The 10,321-nt window shown below is 40.7% G+C and overlaps 2 protein-coding genes across 2 annotated transcripts; one reads left to right on the forward strand and one right to left on the reverse strand.

Moving 5' to 3' along the window:
- The first annotated feature begins 421 nt into the window (after window positions 1–421).
- On the forward strand, window positions 422–1,925 carry LOC108029412 (proteasome subunit beta type-7). The gene is made up of 3 exons (XM_017101686.3): window positions 422–601; window positions 657–836; window positions 1,109–1,925. The coding sequence occupies exons 1-3, from the start codon at window positions 507–509 to the stop codon at window positions 1,815–1,817; spliced, it is 984 nt and encodes a 327-aa protein (XP_016957175.1). The 5' UTR covers window positions 422–506; the 3' UTR covers window positions 1,818–1,925.
- A 7,374-nt stretch (window positions 1,926–9,299) lies between these two features.
- On the reverse strand, window positions 9,300–10,321 carry LOC108029081 (arylalkylamine N-acetyltransferase-like 2). Its single transcript, XM_017101211.3, has one exon. The coding sequence runs from the start codon at window positions 10,250–10,252 to the stop codon at window positions 9,602–9,604; it is 651 nt and encodes a 216-aa protein (XP_016956700.1). The 5' UTR covers window positions 10,253–10,321; the 3' UTR covers window positions 9,300–9,601.

The following is a 10,321-nucleotide window of genomic DNA, read 5'->3' on the forward strand; positions in this document are numbered from 1 at the left end:
CCACTTGACTACAGTATTATCTGCATTTTAAAGTCATTTTAGGCTCGTTTTATTTTAAAAATTGTAAAACCATAAATTGACAATTTTTTCCAAAGAAATATAAATTTGTAGTGAAAAATATTGAAAAAATAATTTAATACAAATATTGAATATACATATGAATATTTTTACCCCTTATTATCATTACTAAAATACGTTTCAAAAAATAAAAAAATCACAATTTCTCTCAGTTATAATAAGAAATGGTTATTAAACTAAACAACTTTTTCAAATTTTATTCATATTAATATAAATTCTCTTTAATTTAAGAATTTATTTAACAACTGCTTTTAAGTGTTAGCCTTTATTTATTATTTATAAGAAAAGTAAAAAATATAAAAACAAAATACAACAAGGTTTCAAGGTTTTCCTAGATATTTCTGTCTGCTTGTTACTCCTCATATTATTCGGTGTAACACCTTGTCACTCGCAAAACTTAGTGATTTTTCATTGTACACTTCCACACCATGCTTTTTCCATTTTCCGCTCCAAAAGCGGCTCAAAAGAGGTCCGTGGATAATCCTCAAATGCGCTGCGGCTTCAACTTTGTCAATTGCAGGCGGTGAGCCCCCGATTACGTTAATAACCAAACAATTAAACAAAGTCCCCATGCCCAGAAATGCTGATCTACTGGCCCAGGGATATGAGCCACCGAAGGCGATCCGCACGGGCACCTCCATTGTGGGCATCATCTATAAGGACGGCGTCATCCTGGGCGCCGACACTCGCGCCACCGAAGGACCCATTGTCTCCGACAAGAACTGCTCTAAGATCCACCATCTCCAGAATCACATATAGTAAGTATCAGTAGCATACTACAATCTGTTAAGGCCCAAAAGTTAGTCAGGTTTGGATTCAGATTTTTCTAAAACTGAATTTTTATGGCGAAAAATGGGATTCAGATATTTGTAAGGGGGTGCATCATAAATTTTATCGAAAAATGTGAAAGTTAAAGAAACTCTGTGTTTTGAATGCCAATAGATTGGAAGTTAAACAACGAGCTCAGCGAGGTATATATTTGAATCTTGAATTTATTTAAGTGTGAAGTATTAATCCTACTTCATTGCAGCTGCTGTGGAGCTGGCACTGCTGCCGACACGGAGATGATGACCCTGACGACCTCCGCGGAGCTGGATCTCCACCAGCTGAACACCGGGAGGCAGGTGCCGGTGGTCTGCGCCAGCATGCTGCTCCGCCGGACCCTGTTCCGCTACCAGGGGCACATCGGGGCCGCCCTGGTGATGGGCGGGGTGGACAGGACCGGTCCCCAGATCTACTGCATCTATCCGTGCGGGTCCAACGACAAGATCCCCTATGCGGCCATGGGTTCGGGCACTCTGGCCGCGATGTCCGTGCTGGAACACGGCTGGAGACCCGACCTGGATCGGGAGCAGGGAAAGCAGCTGGTCCGCGAGGCCATCTCGGCGGGCGTGTTCAACGATCTGGGCTCCGGATCGAACATCGATCTCTGTGTCATCACCAGGAAGGGGGCGGAGTACCTGCGAACAGACACGATTGCCAGCGAGAAGGGTGAGAGGATGGGCAAGTACGGCATAAAACCCAATACCACCATGGTGACCTCCACATCGGTGCTGAGTCTTCTGGTCACCGATGAGCGAGTGTCCTTCGGAGTATCCCCATTCACCTCGCAGTCGACGCTGGAGCAGGATCAAAGGCCGGGCACCAGTGGCGTCCAGGGGGCTGATCCCAAGGAGGCGCCCGGCAAGGAGGCGGAGGAGTCGAACCCACCCGGAGCATCCCAGAAAAAATCACCGTAGACCTTTAAGCATTTTCATTTAAATTCTAACAAATTAACCGTTAACAAGCCACTTGACTGCACATAAATGTAAATGCATTTGCCAAACGCAGGGATTCCCCTGGAATTCTTTCGTCATGTTGTTGGTCCTGCGGGTCTGATGCCCGGAACATCAACCATTTTTCCTAGGGGGAAACAAGGAATGCCTACTAGCACACTGGAAAAAATGGTACAATTTGCTTAGGTATTTAGTGTAAGATAAATGGAGCACATTTCTGAATAGAAGAAATACAAACATGACGACTAATTAAATCGAAAAACTTTTAAATTTAAAGTTTTTCCTTCTGTACTACATATATTCGAATAAGAAATGCAAGTAAAATAGGTTCTAAAGGGAATGCCTTCTGGAACACATGAAAAATATGTGCAGTTTCTTTTGGTATATATTGTAAATTGAAAGGAGTTCATGTTGTTGAATTTAGCGGATATACATTAAAATTTAAAGTTTTTTTTTCCTGTAATACCTATATTGGAATAATAACTATTAAAAAATTGGGTTGTTAAGGGAATGCCTTCTAGAACACAGGAAAAATTAGTGAAGTCTGTTTTGGTATTTATTGTAAAATAAAATGAGCACATTTTGTTTGAAACCAAATTTTAATGTTCGGCTTTATTACTGTATTACATATTAGAATCATTCGGTGTAACACCTTGTCACTCGCAAAACTTAGTGATTTTTCATTGTACACTTCCACACCATGCTTTTTCCATTTTCCGCTCCAAAAACATATTAGAATAAAATATATGTAAAATATAAAATAAAATAAAATAGGTTGTAAAGGGAATGCCTACTAGAACACTTGAAACAACCAAACAGTTTGCTTTGGTATTTATTGTAAATGGAAATATAAAAGTAAGCCCAATAAATCTTGTTAAATGTTTCTTTTATGTTTAAATGTTTTTCTTTTTCGTGAAATGGAAGCCTTGTTTTTCTGAGTGCAGCTGGACTCGAAATGGAGCTGGTCCTGCCGCAAGAACTTCCATGGTGCGTGGCCCAGCATTCAGCTCGAAAATTGTTTGAATCCCTTGCCATGCCTAATGGTTGGGCGTGGGTCTCCCCCCGACCTGGCAAATATCCGGGGAGTCCTTCTGGCGGAGAATGCAGTGAAGGGGTTCGGAGGCCAGGTGTTTGTCTGCCTGCGAAACGGGCTCTAACTTCACTAGCATCCCATCAGGCGATGAACTGCGAGGACGTGTAAATAAGGCCAGGAATTCGAGATGGGTATACGGGATAGGGGGTACGGGACTCCAGACTCCGGTCTCGGGACTTGGGAACTCTGTTGGAGACCAGCATCATTATAAGATTAAATCGCAAGTCCACTCCACACATCCAAAGGTGACTTTGATTTTGTTTTGTCGACTGTTTGCCTCGGCTACCGTTGGCTTTTGCCAACCAAGCCCAGGTGCTCCACAACGCCCATCTGTTGTCTGTCGCTGAACCTTTGACTCCCCTCCCCTCCCAGAAAAACGCCCCTTTCGCCTAACACCCGACGCCCACTTTCTGCCCCAAGCTCCACATGTGTGCAGATTTTAAATTAGATTTCTGTGTGCACTCCCAGCCTCCTACCCTAGCCCCAACTCACTTTCTTTTCCCGGCGCAAAGCCCGGTTATTGCGGATTCCATGTGGTCCTGAATCTCCGAGAGAATCCCGCTTGCAGAGTATTCGAGGATAATCTCGTTTACTTGATGGAACTATTTTATCATGGAATTGGCTGGACCCAAATTGAGTTAGACGATGACCGGCATGTTTAACGCAATTATTTTCTGAGGGCTTATTTATTCTTCAACAAAGGTTGATACTGTTTTGTTAGATTTAAAACTATGTTACTTTGTGTTCCTTTTTGCAAAATTTATGACTACGAGGGTGGATACAAAAATCGATAGCCCAACTGTATTATCGATGGTAGCCCTTAAGCTTCGTTTCACTTTAAGTGCAGTAAAATGTGCATTGTTTTTTTCTGTAAGAACGAAGATTATCAAAATAATAAAGTTTTCGTTGGTTTCTTTTATAAGTTGTATATTTTTTCTGTAGCTAAACAATTTTCAATAGTATCGATAACATCAGTGTAGTCAGATATATCGATGTGCAACACTATCGATATTTTCATAAATTTAATTCTTTAAAGCCTTATAAAGTTTTCTTTCATGTTTTTTTTTAACTAAGACACATATATGTATGTTCCTTGGAACCTTACTCTTTTCTTATGATTACCCAACCTCCCTTTCCAGGCTTGCCCCGCCATCTAGTCACCCATTAGCTTGTCCAACCGAAGGGTTTCCATTCAATCTGCTATCCATCAATCCACCCATTCATCCATCCATCTATCTGTCCTTCCGTCCATCCTGACCTGTGATCTCTGCTGGTTGAATGACCTCGGCCGGCGCAATCCTTTTTTGCTACTGCCATCCCTCATAGTCCTTCATAGCACCTGCGACGAGGGTCCGAGCTTGGGATTACATTTATTATTTATTTACGGGCACTTGGCTTCCCGATGGCCAGGAAGCCCTGTTCCGGAGGACCGTCTGGCGGGCGACCTAGGCGCACTAATTGAATCACAATAGAAGGTGGGGGGGGGGGGGGGGGGGGGGGGGGGGGGGGTGGTGTTCCGGCAGGAGTTCCATGTCAGAGGTTCGTGTCTTTGTGGCCTCCTGTTCCTGCTGCTCCTGCTGCTCCCGCCTGCCGGAAAATGCGTCAAGTGCAATTTAATTTAAATGGTGCGTAGCCAAGGGCAGTGGGGGCAGGAGCACCAGCAAGGATATCGGTGTTGGGGGTCACCACAGATCCCGATCCCTGTCCCCCGGGCCAGTCGAGGCCAGTCGTTTCATATCCTGTTGTTTATGGCCACACACAAGCACGCATCCTTAAGGCCGGATCATGCGGCACGGGGGCAGCAGGCTGGGCAGGAGGAGCCGGAGGAGCAGGACCTGGCTGATGGGCCACGCGGGAGCCAAAGGTCAGTGTGCAAAGAGCCTGCGAATCGGAGGCCCAGGCGCAGACGAATGTCCTGCGCTGGGAAATGGGAAATGTGCCAACGGATGCGGACACGGATATTGACAGCCGGGCAATAAAAACGAGCTCGGCGACAACAGCAGCAGCAGCAGCAGCAACGGCAACATCAGCAGCAGCAACATCAACACGAGCAACAATCAGCCCAGAGGATGCGTGAGCATTTCTTATTTATGCAACACCCATGCAGATGAGCATGTATGTAAATATGTTGTATGTACATATATGTATGTCTTTGCTACACTTGTATGTCCAATATAAAAACAAGAATACTTGAATAAAATACAGAGTAAAATACAAATTTAAAACACTAAGAATACGTAAATGAAATCTACCTTGGGCCTTTTTATGAAGCAGACAAAGAGCACTATGATAAAACACTAGATTTTGCCTATTTAAAATGTAAATATATTCATTATTATCAAAATATCTCAATGGGACTGAAACTGATATATTTTTTTCTTTTACTAAAATATTTTCTTAATATTAATTTTACAGAACCATATTTTTCAATTTTAATCATTTTTATTTATTATTATTATGAATATAAATTATTTTTCAATCATTATCATATTTATAATCATTAAAATATTTAAAATTTTTGGATGAACCTTTTTTTAAATATTTAGTTTATATTAATTTTACAGAAGAATTCCACAAATCTTAAAAAAAATAATATATATTTTTTATATGCGAATAGTTTTAATTTGATTAATTTTATAGTTTCTATTTTTATATTCAAATTTTTATATTTAAAAAAAAATGTTTATTGTCTTTTAATTTCTGCTATTATTAATATTATTAATTATTATTAATTAATTAAATTATTTATAAACACCCCTCACTTTTTTATTATTTTCAAGATTAATAATTATTCAAGTGCCGCAAATTCAAATATTACTATTAAGAGTAAGTTATTTTAGATTCACTTATTTTATTAAACTAGAAGACAGTAAGAATTTTTAAAGATATTTATTACTTCTTTTAACCAAAATATCTTCAATTTGTGAAGCGATTTCCCGAAGTTTGTTTTTGTTATTCAAGCACCATTATTTGGGCCTGAAAAGTTGTCGATGCGATGCTCCAGTTTCGGGCTGATGTCATCCAGAATCCCATTACGGAGCCCGCTCCTTTGATCCGATGCCGCAATCAGGCTGCTGATTCTTTGCCAGCGAAACTTCTCCATGTCCTTTTTCTTCGCCTTTCTCTGCACTTTTTGTTGCGCCTTTTTTGCGCTTTTTCCTTGCTGAGGGGGAGAAAGGAGAAACTTGTGCTGCCGCACTTTTGCTACTTGTTACTGGCTCCTTGGCCAGTCAGCTCTTGGCCGGCAGCAAAGTTTGCACGCGGCCATTTAGCATCGCCGCCGGTGGGCTAAGGGGCGGGCCAGCGAGGGGTTAAGGCGGGCGGGCCGTCGAGTGGAGTTAAGCAAAATGCATGCCACGTCAGATGGCCCCGGCTCAAAAGGGACGTGCTTCACAGCTTAAACAGCCTGGCCCGGCCACGCCCCCTCCTTTCTCGGGGGCGGCCGGGGCGGACGTGCCCCTCGGCCAGTGGGCGTGGCAGCGGCGTAATCATACATGCAGCTGCTGCGCGGCGGCGAGCTGCGAGCTGCGAGCAGAAGCGGCTTCATTATCGACAGCTGCAGCGGCTGCAGTGTCTAATTAGCGCGTCCAACGCGTCGTATGCGCAATGAATAATTGTCGGTTACCTAGCCGCTAACCCACCAGCCACCAGCCATCCAACCCACCAGCCACCCACCAAAGAACCACCCTCCAAAAACCACCCAAAAGGGCCTACTGCGGTTGCAACTGGTCGGCAAAGCGGTCGCAGGGGTGAGGCATTGTTCTTAAATACACTGAAAAAATGTTATGGCTTGAATTGACCAATTAGGTTGATTACTTGACTGTAACAAAGGGTTAGCAACTAGTGAAAGCAGTGATTTTGTTATAAGTAAAAGTAAAAGCATAGATTTCAGCATAAATAATGGTAAATAAAAAAGGTTAACAACTAAGTATTAGTAAAACTACCATAAGTAAGTTGTAAAATATTAAAAACATTGATTTTGTTATAAGAAATAGTAAAAAAAAACGCTAAATCTATTAAAAGCAGTGATTTTGTTATACTTTATGGTAAAAAAAATGGTTGATACGGATAGTTAGTGTAAGAAAGTTCAAACTCTGGTAAAATTAGTGAACTGTACTCCTTAATAGTAAAACTTCCAAAAATTAAACAATAAGAATTGTTAATTTACTTCTTTTTTTACAGGTCTAAAACTAATGTGGTTACTATATAATAGTAAAATTTCCATGCAATAGTAAACTTAACCAATACGTAGTATAGTTAAATTACTTGAAAAAGGGGTAAACCAATATTAAAAGCAGCGTCATTTATTTTAATGTCGCTTTGTTTACAATCTAACACAGTAAAACTACCTTAAAATGGTAAAACAATTTGTGCATAGAATTAATCAATAGAAATAGTTAAATTACTGTAAGAAAAGGTCAAGAGCTGTTGTTTTGGTAACTATTTTATAGTAAATCTACCATAAACTGGTAAGTTACATGTATTTCATTATAGTTAGAGCACTATTTCGTCGGCCTAATTAACTAATATATTGTTTAAATCTTCCATAAAATGTATTCCCTGTGTAGGACCTGGCTACAGTTGCAGATAGAGATTTGGTCCCGCACGTGCCCCATACGAAATCGCACGGATCGACCAACTATTTGGCCAGCCAGTCACGCGCCAAGGACCGACACTTATTACATAATATCCCAGAGCACCGACTGGCAATTTGTCCAGAGCCTCGGATGAAAACGAAACCCTTGCCGGACTTCTTACACTTATTTTCAGGTATATTAGAAATGATTAACTGAATTTTCATTCATTTTAAATGGTTTATTTTTATGAAACGGATTTCGTTTATAAACGAGAAGGCTTTCATTTAATCTCTAAGGATATTTAAAATTCCATTTCTTAAACCATAATTATATTTATATTAGGTTCTGCCACACGCAAGCATGTCAAATTACTTTTGCAATTAAATCACAAAGCAATCGAGCAACTTTGCAGCTTAATTTGCCCAGGTACTTCGGGATTGCGGCTCCTCATTAGTGATTATTAATTAGGCATTTATTCGCCGTAATCCAGAGCTGAGGAGCCGCCGCTCGGCACCTGGCATGTGGAGAGGTGCTCGGAGCCCAAAAGTTGTCATGGCAACCATCCGCATGCTTACCCACCCAACTCCATCCCGAGGACCGCACAAGTGGTGCATAACAACAATTGAATTTTCAGTTAACATCACTAATTAGTCTCAAGACACTGGGGCGCAGGCAATATGTGGATTAATACTTACACTGCAGAAAATTTAACAGCTGTTATAAAGTGTACTATTAATTTATTTACTGAAAAAGTAAATTATAGGAACAACTAGTATATTATTAAAATTTCAAAGGTATTTTTACGTTTTGATAAACAGTTTAAATATTACACAACGTTTAAATTGTTCAAAAAAATTACTTAAGTAAGAAACAACCTCTGACAAACAATAACTGTATTTAATAACGTTTAAATGCTTTGAAAAATAATTATTAAAAATTACTTCACAAATACCTAATTGTAAGGGAATAAAAAAAATAAAAAAAGGTAAAAATAAATTATAAAATATGAATAGATTTTTGGTTAACAATTAAGTATATAATTAAAATTTAAAAAAATTTCGTTTTAATAAACAGTTTAAATATTAAAAAACGTTTAAATTAAAGAAAAATCGTATTACATTGTTAAAAAAATATTACTTAAGTAAGAAAAAACCTGTGATAAACCATAACTGTATGTAATAACGTTTAAATGCTTTGAGAAATAATTATTAAAAATTACTTTACAAATACCTAATTGTAAGAAAATAATAAAAAAGTAAAAAAGCTAAAATAAAATTTTAAAAAATGAATAGATTTTTGGTAAACAATTATTGTTTTCCATAAAAATTTAATTTAGAACACTTTTAATCACTACAAAATACTTAAATGCTATAGGAAATAACTATTGTAAATGACTTGAAAAATACCTAATTTAAAAGGCATAAATAAATATGTTTATTTTTTAAATATTTCATTAATATTAATAGAACTCTGATTGAAAATTCCTGTATTTTGTATTATTTGAATTAAAGAAAATGTTTATATGTTTAAACGCTGTGGCAACTAATCATTGTAAACAGCACTGAAAATAACCAATTGAAAAGGAATACATTAATAAATTACTCTATAAGTACAAATCAAAAAGGCCTCTGACAAACAATATTATAAAACGTTGGAATTGATTACTAACTACGAAATTCTTAAGAAAACATACATGGATTTTTTTTTGTATTTGGAATACCAAATTTAAAACTATTAATTATTCCTTTCTTAAACATAATAAAAATTTAAATGTACTTCTGGCATACACAGTTTTTATTTAAAAAACCCTTGTTCACTTCAAGGTTATTTGTTAAATTCTGTGGGCAGTGAAATAAGTTAGCTTAAGACTAATGGTGAAAGAATTTAAAAGACAAATAAAAACCAATAAAAATTCTTAGTATCGCTACACAAAAGCTACAAGGATTGTCACATTTTAAGGGCTGTTTTAAGGGCGATAAGGAATTGATAACCGTTTTGGGGTTTTGGGGTGTGTTATGATTCAACGGCGAAACGATGATAAGGTGATAAGGTTGCCTGGCAACGGAGGTTACTTTTTCCTAGAGCTGCAGCACGAAGGTCTGGACACTTTCGTGCGGCGGCGGTGGCCGGATGACCTGCTGGCCACTGGCGTCCAGGTGGTCCTCGTAGCGCAGGGTGTTGACCAGCTGGTAGCCCAGCTGCTGGACGAGGCGGGCGGAGAAGACGCTGGTGCAGTCGACGGAGACGAGGCGGTGGCCCAGCTCCCCGGCCCGCTGGGCGACGGCGGTCATGAGGCGGGCGCCCAGGCGGCGACCCCGCTGCTCGGGATCCACGCCCAGGGCGTGGACATGCAGGCTGCTGGGCACATTGAAGCGCCGGCAGACATCGGAGGCGGACTCCACGGCGCTGAGCAGGTGCAGAATACGGCCCCACTTGCCGCCGGCATGCTTCCTGGCCTCCTCGGCCATGTGCTCCGGCTCGTGGGCATCCTTGGGTCCCGCCACCACGGCGCCCACTATCCGGCCATCGCGGAGCGCCATGAAGCAGGTGCCGAGGGGCACGTTGGACAGCAGGAACTCCCGGTCCGCCGCCTCCGGCTCCGGCGGACTGGTGCCCGCCGTGAGGGGCTCCTCGCGGTAGTAGTGGACCAGCAGGAAGGCCATCATGTCGCCCGCCTCCGCGGCGGTCACCTGGCGCACCTCAATGTCACTGGGCTCGGGGGTTTCCATCCTCACTATCTGTAGATCTTGTAGATACCTAATGTTTACGGATCTCAACGATCAGCATTCCAAACACGT

Source organism: Drosophila biarmipes, chromosome X (assembly GCF_025231255.1).
Source record: "Drosophila biarmipes strain raj3 chromosome X, RU_DBia_V1.1, whole genome shotgun sequence".
NCBI classification, from domain to species: Eukaryota; Metazoa; Arthropoda; class Insecta; order Diptera; family Drosophilidae; genus Drosophila; species Drosophila biarmipes.

Coding starts and splice junctions, on each gene's coding strand:
- LOC108029081 (XM_017101211.3), bottom strand. CDS start 10,252: ATGGAAACCCCCGAGCCCAGTGACATTGAGGTGCGCCAGGTGACCGCC.
- LOC108029412 (XM_017101686.3), top strand. CDS start 507: ATGCTTTTTCCATTTTCCGCTCCAAAAGCGGCTCAAAAGAGGTCCGTG. Junction 602..656: donor AACTTTGTCAATTGCAGGCG/GTGAGCCCCCGA, acceptor CCCCATGCCCAG/AAATGCTGATCTACTGGCCC. Junction 837..1,108: donor CATCTCCAGAATCACATATA/GTAAGTATCAGT, acceptor ACTTCATTGCAG/CTGCTGTGGAGCTGGCACTG.